The sequence below is a fragment of the Sinohyriopsis cumingii genome, chromosome 12 (assembly GCF_028554795.1).
Source record: "Sinohyriopsis cumingii isolate HCF-2022 chromosome 12, ASM2855479v2, whole genome shotgun sequence".
Classification (NCBI taxonomy): domain Eukaryota; kingdom Metazoa; phylum Mollusca; class Bivalvia; order Unionida; family Unionidae; genus Sinohyriopsis; species Sinohyriopsis cumingii.
In genome coordinates, this window is record NC_142972.1 from 17,266,276 (window position 1) to 17,280,456 (window position 14,181).

Consider the following 14,181-nt stretch of genomic DNA (forward strand, 5'->3'; position numbering starts at 1 on the left):
GATGAAGTATAAGAAACTTGGCTGCAATATGTCTCTAAAGATTCACTTCCTTCATTCCCATTTGGATTTCTTTCCTAGCAACTGTGGTATTGTTAGTGATGAACACGGCGAACGTTTTCATCAAGATATCGCAACAATGGAACAAAGATACCAGGGAAAATGGTCCACTACAATGCTGGCTGACTACTGCTGGACACTCCTCAGAGATGCTCCCGAACAGCTGTACAAGAGACAGGCGAAGAAATCTAAGATGTAGTCAATGACTTGATTTTTTATAGGTAGGCTATTACAGTTGACCTTTTACTATTGGAATGCATTTCGTTATGTAAACATTAATTTCTTGCAGATTACAAAAAAACTAGAGCCAATTTTGCAATTTGACTGTCATATTCGTGTTCAGCACATAAAAATTGATAAGAATTGACTAATTTTATTTCAGTAACATGACTTTTGTAAAAATTTGTTGTCCAGTGCTATCTGTTTTAGTAAAGATGTTAATATTATTAATCCTTTATGGTTTCTGCGTGGATTAAATATAGGCCATTGTATAGAATTGGGGGGAGGGTCAAGCGTAAGTACGCAGGTGGAGGGGATGTAAAAAAGTATGCATGTGTACAGTGAGATGGGGAAAGGGTCAAGCTTTGCCAGATTTTTGCATGCATACTAATTGGATGGCCACTAAAAGGCAGATTTCAAGCCATGTGAGTTAGGTACCTTGTGTTAATTTGTAAAAGACTAGTGTCAATAGTTTTTTTTTTTTTAAAAACTGACAGTAATGAGTGCATATGTATTCTACAGCTGTCTCAGATTAATTTTAAAAGGCCAAATAATAATTATTTGCAACTGCTGACGATTCGAGTAACTTGCATAGGGAAGTATTGTTTTGTATCGAATCTTCACCACCACTTGTATAGGTATGAGTATTGATATGAAATTTTTTTGATACATCATTTCACCCCTACCAGTGACCTGGTGTCTGGTACCTTGTGACAGATAGCCAGTGGATGTCATTTGGGACATTACCTAGTGACTAGTGTATGGTGCACTATAGTCTGTGACTTGGGACAGACAATCTACAACTGTCACTTCATACACTTACTGGTAACCAGTGACCTGGCAACCTGAAACACACCTTCAATGACTGTCACTTGACACATACTCAGTAACTAGTTATCTGTTCCCAGTGACCAGTCACTGGCAAAAGTCCTCTGTTGACCATCATTTGACACACTAACTGGTGTCTGGTGCCCAGTTACCAAGACCTGGTACCTGGTGCCTTGTATGTAAAATTAGTAGTGAAACTGATGTTTTACTATGGTGCACAATACAATAAGCATTGATCTTTAATGCATCAGTGATTATTTAATTTACAGGCAGTATGTCAGCAGGATACATAACTTTGGGAGAAAACAACATATATATATGTCAATGTATTGTATGATGCTGTTGAATAGTGCATTAAATAAACTCCAATAATAATAACAACAACAAAATCAAAAATACTAATGATACCAGCTTCTGATGCATAGTATTTATTCAAAAAGTAAGTTTGAAAGCTGAACCTGCATACATAGTTCACCTGTGTACAAAGGCCAGCGCAACTTTTCTCCACGGGTGGAGGCTACTGACAGGTTTCATGATTTCTATTATCTGATTTCTGCTGTCTCTAAGTGAGGACAAAAAGTAGAATGTAACTTAGTTCCTGAGCATACAATGTTTACTATTCTGGCCTAAAGACTGCATCATAATCCATGATTAGATGGATTAGGAGATGGTTTGATCAGATACTGAAGAGCCAATTTCATGCATCTGAGGTGTGTGTCATTTGGATTTGTAACGTAGCTTTAACAATTTTTTGGTCATATCGCTATGATGTCTGCAGTGTGGCAGTTTACAGTAATGTCTAGCACGGGGGCATCATGCCGCAGACATGTAGCATGATGTTCCACCCTGCCACATTATCCTGACACCAGGGTGACCAGTCCTAACACTAACCTCTTAATGCTGAGTGCCTAGTGAAGCAGCTGTGAATACTATTTTTATAAATCTTTGGTATGACTTGACTGGGTTTTGAACCAGTGACCCCCTGCATCCAAGGCAGACACTCTAACCACTAGGCCACCGGAGTGGTCTGAAGGGGTAAGAATTTTAATATGTCAATCAGTATACAATGCCAAACATAATGGAACTCTGTAACCACCAATGTGCTTTTCAAACCTCATTTCACTGGCATGACAACAAAATGACAAGTCAGGTAAATCATGCTTAAACAGTAAAGAGGTCCTGCACACTTTATTGGTAACAGCTAATTTTACTCTCTGCCTTTAACTGTGCTAAGAAGGTTTCATTTTAAAAAAGTGTCCAAAAGGTTTAAATGTTTTGGAAAACTGAAAGTATTCTAAATTCTAATCATATTTACATATACACTGAAACTCCTCAAAACCAAACTCTCAGTATACCAAGCTCCACTCAATACTGAAATTCTTTAGGAAATAATAATTTTTCTTTCTTTAATAATAATCATTTTCCCTCCAGTAAACTGTAAACCACCAACTTGAAAGAAACAAATTTCAGTCCCAAATTCAATTTTAAACTTAAAAAGCCCCCCCCCCCACAAATTTGAACTCACTTAAAACTTGGAAATGTAGTTTAGCTGCTAAATTAATGATTCACATGAAACAAATTAATTATGGTTAGCAAGTTCTGTAGTAGGCTTATCAGTGAGACAAAGACCCAGAGAATGTCCCCAAGGCATGCAAAGTTACAGCATTACTCTGCACTCAGTGAACCATAAAAACTGAGCCTGCTTTTAAGGTTAATTATTCACAAGTAAGCCACTGAATTATGTTTATCTGCTTATTATCTAAAAATGTGATTGATGTTATTCTTTGGTAAACATGATCAACAGAACATTCATTTGTTTCTTTTTAAAAAGTAAATATCAGAGCTTTATTTTGACCAGGCATGGAGGCTCATTTCCGAAGCTCTGCCAATGGAGACTGAGAAAATAGTATTCTAAAAATCAGAGCCACTTAACTGACTTTCAAAGGAGAAAAGAAACATGTACTAGTAGCTATGACATTTGTCTTCACTCACAAGTCAAGATGTCAGAATGAGCAGCTAACCATTGTAGGACTGAACTATCCTTATAGGATAAATTAGCCTGATCACAGACTATGAATTTTTACCAGAACCTATAAGGAAGAAACTAGGGTAATAAAATTTGCCACAGAAACTTCTACTGTTTCAGATTATTCAAAAGAAAATGGAATTCTTCAGGAATGATTTTGAAAACAGCCATGATCCAAACAGTGTTGTTTCAACAATGCCTGCAAATCTAACAACGTGAATGATCTTGTGTGGCATCAGTTTAGCTAAGCTTGGAGAAGAAGAAAAAAAACATTCCATTCTCAGGTCCTATAATAATACCTCACTCCTCACAAAAGTGCTTAGAAAAAGAAATTTTTGTTCTATGGTAGTAAATAGCTTCAGGGCATTTGAATTGATAGCTGCAGAACATGTCCCCTGCTGCCTTCAGAGTGGCTGATATAAAACAATAAAAATATATGGGATCTTTTATGATTGATATCAATATTCACTCTAATAACTTCAAAGATATTACCTTTCAACTGCATTCTCTTTATCCCTTCCATCACCCTGAAAACACAGCATATACTTTATTATAGTTAAATAGTTTACCTCATTTCCAAATGGTCTGTAAGATTACATGACAATAAATTTATGACATACATATTTTTGCATGCATTTTGTTTATGACTAATCTCAAAGTGTACAAAACAGAATGCATATTCATATGCAAAAGGTAGATGTTAATTTACCAGTCGCATGTGCTTATCTTTTAATCATGTCACTTTATAAAATGCATTTTGTTTACATGAACACATTTCTGATGTAAAACAAAACAACACCACAGTGAGTCATTGGATTAACAAACTATTTCCACATAATAAAATTCCAAACTGACCAATCCTAACTTGTCAGCACACTAGATATAGCAGATGCAGAGAACAGACCTTTTTCAAGTGAGCTTTCTTCAGTTAAGATTCATGGCACAGAACTTAAGTTATTTTCATGACACCAACAACAAAAGAAGCATATAAAGACAAAATTGTAATCTGCATCTTCTGTCAGACTGAGAAGATTTGATGTAATTTAAGTCCACAATCAATTATAAAATCTATATTTTTATAACAGTCTACGTAAAATATATTTCACTCACAGTCTTTTTAAAGAACATAGCTGCTACTGCTGACTTCAGTATTTTTTATGCTATAATAACAGTAATTGGTTTTTAATCACTATACAGACTGAAATTCAATATTAAACAAACATTTATTATCAGAAAATTCTATCCCAATAAGTTGGCTTTTTGTAAATTTGGCAATCAGGCTCTACAGCTACACCTAACTGCTGTAACTGGAAATCATTAGGTTTGCAATTTGTTCTTTTTCAATATTTGTAAATAATGCAAGTTACATGTACCTGTTTTGTATGTGTGGATTTAGTCTTAGTGTCACTGGATTTCAGTAACTGAACATCATTTGGTTTGATGTCATCCCCTTCAATTTCTATATGGACAACAGTTTCCACTTTGCCATTTGAATCTTTCTTTTCCTCCCCTGTCAACTGTTTGATAGATCCTTGATTATCTGTTTCCGGAACTGGTGTCTTTTCATAACTTTCAATACTTGTTTCAATCTGACCTTCATTTAAACTTTCTATCTCCTTTTCTTCACCATTCTGCATACAATGACTTGATGCTTTGCCATCATCTTTATCTATATGTGTATGATCTGCTGAGTCACCAACTGAGCTTACCAAACCTAAAGAGGGATCATTAGCAAATACATTCCTCTCCACACTGTGTATGTCTGACTCTTGGGTTTTAGCAGAGAACCTGTCTTTTAACTCCTCCATCTTTTTCTCCTCTTCCCCTTGTTTTATTTTTTGTGTCTCTTGCTTTTTATTGCATTCTGGCTTAGCCATCTTTTGCTCTTGCAGCTGAACAGTCACTGTTGATGATGGCTTCACAACTTCATCTTCAACACATTTTGTATCTGTGGAGTCAGAACTCAAGCCACCAATACATTTCTGGTCTCCATCATCATCCCAGTCTTTACTTGAGCCTTTTCTTGAAGCAAATTCAAGGTCATGCTTAATGACGGTGACAGAACTAAGTGATTCAGAAAATGAATCATGTCCAGTGATTTGTCTGTCAAACTGTGATTCCTCATTAACATCCTCCAATTTTCCTGCTATGGGACAAATTTGAGGAACAGAATGGAATAGCAAAGGAGCTTGTATTACATTTTGTTCCTTCTCAGTATTTCCATCTCGTAGAGCATTCAACCCAAAAACCAATAAATTCCCTTGAGGTGCTGTTACTGAAGAGACTAAAAGTTTTGATGCTGAATTCCAGCCTGTGTTGACAGCTTGAATATTTTCTCCATCAGGACTCGCACATAAGCCAAACACCTGTGCCTCACCTTTTGTTGAACCAGCTATGGCAGTAATGGATCTGCTGGCATTAACATCATGCTTTGAGCTGGAGCTGACATCCTCTGTAAAAGAGAGACCATAAAGAACTATTTTCATTAATTTCTCTAAAAAAAATACCAAAAGAATTCATCCCTATATATTGAACATGAAGAAAATCGCAATCAAAACTGGCAAATGAAACTGATATATCGCTTATTTTATCATCAAAAATGGCAGTCAGAAATTTTCAATCAAAGTAATAAATTTTGCAACTTTTAATAAGTCATGGGTTGTTTTTTTTTCTATTTCTTTTCAAACAATGTTTAGTACACTATAAACAATATTCAACAAAATTTGATCCATGCAAATGTCACTAATCCTGACTGGTGGCAGCACAATAAGAAATAAACACCAATTAAATATGTGTTGTCAAGTGAAATTCATGTTTTAGTTCTATCTTATAAGTTGGTTTCAATGTAATCATCATAAATGCAATATGCCCTCTTGTATTCCAAAACAAAATGTGTCAATCTACTATCACAGCAATGTCCCAAGTGTTTCTGCGAGAATCCAATTAAGTTCAAGCTGCACTTTGAGGTATGATTTGTGCAAGTGGTTGTCATATTTATTGTCAAACCATCTAAAGGTAGACCCAATTTGTATTATCACGTTAATTATATCTTTTGTACCATATCAAACAAACGGCATGGAATTTTTTTAAAACAAGGGGAAAAGTATGCAAAATCTACCCATTCAAGAGCTAGCAGTCACATTAGAGTGTCAGCATCTTTGCTAGCCAAGGTTCTAATATGTTTACCCTATCTACATCTTGGCAGATCGATCAGATATTTCATTGCTTTGGGTCTGTGAATTTTACTGGATGTGATGGCTTGCTGCTGCATCCAATCAAACTCAAGCTGTTCAAATATTATGTTAGTAACATGAATATCTAAAATATTCAGTGGTCTACTAATTCACAAATGTGATCACTGATAGCAAGAGAAGAAAGCAAAATGGGTACATAGTACATGAAAAGTTTTGTTGCAGATACAGTTCATTATGGAGAAATGAGTTCCAGAACTGGCACTGAATTTAAAATTAACATATCTGCACTCTGAGATTTGTTCAAGGATGAGCATAAAGCTCACTTATCTTGTTATGGAACAATGGAAAAATATAGAATTTCTGATGTTGATGGTTGTTGCTTCACAAATTAAATGTGCCCAATTTTTGAAAACAGGAAACCTTGCTTTGCTATGAATCAACAATAACACTAGAATATGTCCACATTCACATACAAAAGCAATGACATACTACATACTGTTTTTGCAGATAAATGACAGCAGTATCAAAACCTCTTGGAATATTATTTTTTACAATCTTTTGAATGTTTGTCATCTTGAAATTAAAAGTAATTTATACAGAAAAGTTAAACAACTTCATTAGAAAAAGCATTACATTGACAATTATTTTCAATGAAAATATAAAATGACTATTAAACAGCCATCTCCCCCCTCATTGTCAGCATCCAGCCAGGATGGCATCCCATTTTTAATTTTTCAACAGTCCCTCAGTAACTCGTGCCCTCACTTAAACTGTATTCTGATAGTCTGGACATCATTTTGTGCAAGTTATGGAAAGAAAAATATATGTAGGATATCCATTTCAATTATCTCTAACACAGACTAATCTGTCTGCCAGCATTAACTGAATCACTCAATACACATGCACAACCCTCAAGATGCCATACCTACCTGATCAAAGTATGTCATGTGAAAAACATGATTTTTACTGCAAAACATCAAGATGCAGTTGTGTTTGTCAAAACATTTCCAATAAATCTTTTTTAAATAAAGGGCGACCTTTTTTGACACCACAACAAATGACAATATATAGTGAGCAGAAAGTTTATAAAGTCAATCATCATCAAGGCAAGAAATAAAGGCAATCAGAGATCAACAATCACCATACTGCAGATAAAAGAATGAAGTTGCAGACAACTCAGTGATTCTGTATTTGATAGTCCTTTTAGTATGCTAAATTGTTTAAAGTTAAATACATGTACATAGGACAAGTTTTATTTCATGTCTGTGTGGTTTTGATTATATGTGTGTTGATGACATATATGACCATGCTTAAGTCAGTTATTTTCTGTTTCAAAGTATATTCATTGTTTCTAAGGAAACATTTTAGTTTCTTTAATTAAAGCCTAAAAAAATAAAGAACTTATTCGCAATTGTACAACATCACTTATTTATGTCATGCACACAGACCCTCTTGGACAAAAAACAGTCTAAAAAACCCATCAAAACTGCCTGGCAGGTTAGTATGTATGGTATGTGTTTGAAAATGAACTACTTACCAGAGAAACCATTCCTGGGAATACCACAGTCAACACAGAAGTCCTCGTCAACTGCAAAGGCATGGCCACAATTTGCACAAAGTACTTCTTCCTTCTCAAACATAGACTGGTCCACCTTGGCTCCACACTTTTTGCAAAAATTTTTGCCTTTCTGCAGCTCTGCACCACAAATGGTTCCATTTTTGTTCTTTCCTGTGCACAGCACTATCTTTGGGGTGCTGACAACTTCTTTCCCACAATGTGAACAAAAATCACAATCCTCCTCCAATGGATTTTGACAGAACCTGCACTTCATGTTCTGCTATCTTCATGGCCTTATTCTGGAAAGAAAACAGTTATGGGGCTTTAAAAGCATGGCAATGAAAATACCTATCATGTAACAATTCTTGCTTGAATACAGCATGAAATGGCAAAGAATATTGTTACATATATCTGATTTAATATATATTTATTATAATTTAATTGTTTGTCAGTTTTAAATTTTTTATTCTATTATATGCTATTATAATGTAAATTTATTCACTGGAGATGATATTTTTCCAGAAAATTGGTTGACCTGAATCATTCTTTTCATAAACACCAGGTGTTGATCTAAATTCTGACCTTGATTCAAAATTAGTAAACAAAGTTCTATTTTATTTTAAAATGATTGGTTGTTTCCAAGGTCATGATGGGATTACATTTAAGATGTAAACAACTTTTCTTTTTTTTTTATTTCTTAGAGAAAATTATTGTTCTAATCAAGGCCATATTCTGTGTGTGTGATATAAACATGATCACGTGATTTCCCCCCTTTGATTTCGCAATTCTGGTTTTTCCATAACTATGCATTTGTTAGTTTTAATAGTGATGTGTAGAGAGAGATTTCTCAGTTTTCAGGCTTTTACACTTGGTATCAAGTTGTTTTCTTTGTTGATGCCAGATTCTGAGTTAATTATCTTCATATCATTTGGATTTCAAATGGATTAATTCTTTAATCTCTGGAAATAATTGAAGAGTGCTCACACAGATTCTGGAAAGACATTGTTTACAAGTTTAATTTGGATTTCCAATATCGGAGTGCCATTATTTGTATTTCTACAAGGAACTGTAGATAAGCACTGTACTGACTACAGCATACATTATCGTCATCCATCTTGGATTTTACATCAGGATTCAAATTTGAAATTATTAGTACATTTATTACTAGAACTTTTGCAATTTAATTTGTGGATTATTCTTAGATTATTTTTGGATTGGATTCTGAAACCATAAGTACTTCTCTTTTTTTCATTTTTACAGAATTTTCCAGGAAAATAAATTATTTGTTAAATTTTAAAAGGCTTGTTGTTTTCACTCTTTCTGTGTTACTGTTTATTTGAGCCTAAACATGTAACAATATAATTACAGTAAATTAACAAATATAAGATGCAGGTTATCAAAGTTTTTCCTATCATGCACCCCCGTCTGTGGGGTATATATGTCCACGTCTTAAACAATTTTATTTTCACTCATATTACCACATTATAGCAATATTTTAAAAGACTCATTTCCTACTTCAAACAATGCACCAACTTCGGAAGAGTAAACAAGTCAAATGTTGATTATATAGCTATGTTTCACATTTCAGCTACATTTTTTTAAAAAGTTTAAAGACGATATAATAACAAGCCAAGATCAAAAACTTGTCGCAGAATTGCAACCGAGTGGGTTTTTGGACTAAATGAATAAGACAAACACAGTGTGAGAAAGATGGAAATTTATGAATGAATTAATAAAGATAAATATATGATGTAAAAATACAATGAATCTCTCAAGCTCTCAACATACGATTAACTCAAATCACTCACCACAACATTCATACATCGAAAATAAACCAAAAATATTGAATCAAAATGAAGTACAGATCCAAGAAACCTCACAGACTGCACATACGCTTCAAACAGTATTTTACACAATAAGAGATTCACATAATCTTGAATACGAATTCTATTATGATTCAAAATAATCTTAAGAACACAACTAAGATTCAAAATAATCTTATGAACATAACGAAGATTCAAAATAATCTTATGGATATAAAAAATGCAATGGAACAACAATTGATCCAAACGTATGCTTCTAGACCCCTTGTACAGTTGCACGATTCCTTGGGTTGGCCCACACTCTTATCGACCGCTCGCACCCTTTATGAATCCACCACGAGTACAATCATACGTTACACGTACAGACAGCATACAGCATTTTTTCTAATTTGCTATGTCTACGTCCGTGGCACAGACATACGTACATACATACGTTCGACAGCACGTAGCATTAAATGTTCTGGAAACTCCAGATAGCTCTAAGCAACTTTAGATGGCCTCGGACAGCTTCAGACCGCTCTAGTCATATTCACAGTCACATTGACAATCACATTTCATAGACACAATCACAACGACAGTCACAATCAGCTACAATAACAGTCAGAATCAGCTTCAAACACAGTCAGCTACAATAAAACCAAATTGGTCATAATAATACTTTCTGTATAATCTCCAGATATATGATAATACTTTAACCTCTAACATTTACTTGTAATTCAATACTTTAAATCTGCGTTGTAATAAATACATTATTACGCGATAAGACATTACAGACTGAATAAGCTTTGCATAACAAATGAAAATGTAAATTTAACACTTACCCCTATGGCTGGAGAACAATGGAGAGTGTATACTCCTTGACGTGATCCAAAAACGACCAGTCTGGTTTTAGAAATTGGTCTTACTTAAATCCATAGGAGAGTGAGTACAAATCAGGGTAGAATACCCGTGCATATCATGTTAGTCATGTTACCTCGTCACAAGTAATCTCTGTGGCTAGGTACATGTTAATACAGTCGTTTACCTGGAAAAACACATTCACCCTAGATAACGTTGTACGCATGTACAACGAGAAATAGCCGAATAGTTTAAAGACAAAACCAAGTTATTTCTTTGCCTAATTCTGTGACAAAAATCAGCATCTTCAATTTAATAACTTACTAATTTATGAAGATTGGCAATGTTGTTTTGTTTACTAAAATCTTAAACTACCACATATGGGTCTGATTCACTGTTGTAGTCGGATTCATAGCTACCATAGACGAGTGGACTTCCAGAAGAATTTCACATTTCCTGATTCGAGTGCAAACAGTAACCAGTGTTATTATTTAATGTAAAATTGGAATGTGTGTAGTTCATACCATCTGGTGATTATTTATGGGTAGGTGACTGTTTGATTGATTTTGACTGACTGATTTTGAATTACCAGTAATGGATAGGTCCTGCATTTAACAAAAAGAGCATGTCGTGTCATCATGGAATGTTTGAGATGGCTCAAGGTGAAAGAACTAAATATGAATTAACCCCGTTTTGTTGAAATGACTCTGCTGTGTTCAATGGTAAACAGAAAGGATGATTCACCATACCCAAGTATTTTATATAATGAAAAGAAGCCAACACAGATTTTGGTCATTTATTATTCTTTATGAAAATCTGTCGGTTATATACATCTACAGGTAATCTCTTTTTTACACACAACAGAAAAACTAGGTAATACCTGAGTGCATATGATACTTGGATGCATGTTATATTTTCTGATGTATGGTAATGGAAAACTATACCCTGACCTCATGCAAGAGCAAGCTGTAAACATCACTAGATTTTAGAAACTCAACTGGAACCTTTGTTTATTCTGAAATTTACATAAAAATGGTATACAGGTTACTAAAGTAAATTTTAACAGGTCATGTAGGCATTCAGAACCAACTATTTCTGTGTGTCATTTGTTAGAATCTGATTGCACATACCTTTAAATGGCAATTACAGTGAAACCCATCTTGAAAGACCACCCCTTCTGCCAAAACATATGGTCTCTTGAATCAGGTGGTCCCTCATAACAGATCATAACACTATATAATCAATAAATCTGTGCATGGAGAATATAATCTCTCAAGACAGGTGGTCTCACATAGCAGCAGTCTTTCAAGACAGGTTTTACTGTGTTCACTTTATTCGAGTCTTCATATGCCCATATTCTTTTGGTAAGTCATGCCCTGAGAAGTACAACAAATTCAATGCTAAATAATGTTGACTTATTTGGATACAAACTGGATTGAATGTTGCATGCTATGATGACATAATGAAAGCAGCACAAGTTAAAATCATAAATTAATACTACCCTTTTATTTGTATTGATAGACCTGTTGTTCTCTTTTCCTGACCCAGTTTAGTACCTGGCTACCACTGCAATCAATAATTTTCTCCTGGAAAGTTTTTGATGACATTTAAGATGCAAAGCATTCCACAATCAAGATTAAATAGGCTTTGGCTAAACTATACAAGTAGTAAATTTTAGAACAATGATTAAAATTTAATTTGAGTAAATGCACACACATGACCTGTATAACATTTACAATGCACTCCATCATTTTATAAAAACTCGTTACAAAAGCATTTAAGTGTACCAGCTAATGGACAGAGGGTCAACAAATTAACCGATTACTCTTAATTTCATATGTAATGAGCCCGTGTTCATTTATTGTTTTGATGCAAGATGATATATGATATTTCAGACTCGTTACTAATGTATTCACTGGCTGAGTCGCACTGGTTCGGTGGCATGCTGGACTCATGACCAAAATGGTACAGATTCATGACCAAAATGGTACAGGTTAGAATCAGACCATCCTGGGTCAGCTACCATTGTGTGTCCTTGGGCAAGATACTTCACTGCAATTGTCTCGGCACTAAATAACCTACTTGCGTTGCTGTGCTGTAAAATATCAATCCAAACTATAGTCACTGGTCACTAGGACTACAGAGATTACACAGCCACCGTTTTTGAAAACATCAGTACACAACAGACACTTCCATTTTGATTTGAATGTCTTTGTGTTCTTATATAGTACATATATGACAGGTGAATTGTAAGCAACAATAAGAGCCCCTGTGGTAGACACTACCTCATTTTGAGACCAGCATAAAAAGTGCCAAAATTATTAAAACCAACCCACCCACACACCCCAAAAAAACAACAAGAAATAAAGAAACAAAACAAAACAGAACACACGAACCTTGTTTTGTCCCAGTCGGTTGTACCTGATGATTGCAGGTTGTCAGTGACGTGACTGGCTCAGGGCTATCAACCTCTCAAAATATTAATTAATTGTTACTCACTAACAACAGCATTTTTAGGGCTCATTTTTTCCCCAAAAAGGTCACACTAAACATTAGATTTTGGAATGACCTTTATATGAAAGGAGTTCCTCTTCCTATGCAGTTCTCGACTTATCAGCGTTGAAATCGCAAATGGAATACGTATACTGAAGTGTAAGCCTTAATCTAATTAGTTTTGAAATATCACTTGACAGTAAAAGTAATCAGATATTCCACACTGGATTAGAACTGATACACACCAACAGCTGGTTTATGTTATACATTCACTTGGGTTTGTGTTCCATGGGAAACATACTCTCAGAGCAGTCTTTACTCACCTTCCTAGCTGTACTGATGTCTTGTATTTAATAAATAGTGTAAAACGCCTTCTGCAGTTATTCTTCAATAACATATACGTCACGTGATTGTCTGGTAAATCCCCAAGTTCGGAGAAAAGAAAACGAAACAAGACGCTCAAAGCCTTTTCCAGAAAAGATCATCTTAAAGTAGAAATGGATTCAAATAAGAGACCAATTTAACCTACCGTCTCATTAGTTACCGCTCACAAACTCTACAATCTTGTCTACAGGGCCATCTCAAGCTTGTACTGGACGAGAGGGTTCTCCGGGAGAGCGGCGCCTTCGACTACCACAACTGGCAAAAATACCACAGACTATGAGGCTCCGTAGCGGACAAAAGCTGGTCCAATCAAAACATTGCCGTCGAAATTTTAATGTCATATGTCCAGAATTCCAATTTCACGTGTTGTATCAAAAATGATTGTCCTTAAATTTACATTTTCTAAGTCGAGATTTTAGATTGTATCTATTAAATTAATCAGTAGTGACTGAAAGTTATATGTTCTATGTCGAGGTTTTAGATTGTTTGGTTTGAATTACACGGCGGTGGTTGACATTTCAATTTCATACGTCGAGAATTCCTAAAAGTACTGAGTCAAAGAGTTTATGTTGAAAGTTATATTTCATATGTTGAGTATTTAGATTTCATCTGTTGAATTGCACAGCGCTGGTTGACAATTCGATGTTCAATGTCGAGTTTTTAGATTGTATCTTCTGAATTACACTGCGGTTGTTTAAATTTTAATGTCATATGTCAAGAGTTTCAATTCAACATGTTAAATCACATTGATTGTGCTCAAAG

General features: G+C 34.8%; 1 protein-coding gene across 1 annotated transcript in view; it reads right to left on the bottom strand.

The window, feature by feature from the left end:
• LOC149786037 (E3 ubiquitin-protein ligase rnf213-alpha-like) overlaps positions 1–13,682 on the bottom strand; it is a 143,317-nt gene extending 129,635 nt beyond the window's left edge. Inside the window, exons 1-4 of the mRNA XM_089978106.1 lie at positions 13,565–13,682; positions 7,862–8,181; positions 4,504–5,582; positions 3,623–3,657 (exon numbers count right to left, since the gene is read on the bottom strand). Of these exons, the coding sequence (XP_089834232.1) occupies positions 3,623–3,657; positions 4,504–5,582; positions 7,862–8,156 (1,409 nt within the window). The 5' untranslated portion in view covers positions 8,157–8,181; positions 13,565–13,682. The remainder of the gene's footprint in view (positions 1–3,622; positions 3,658–4,503; positions 5,583–7,861; positions 8,182–13,564) is intronic.
• Between the last annotated feature and the right edge of the window lie 499 nt (positions 13,683–14,181).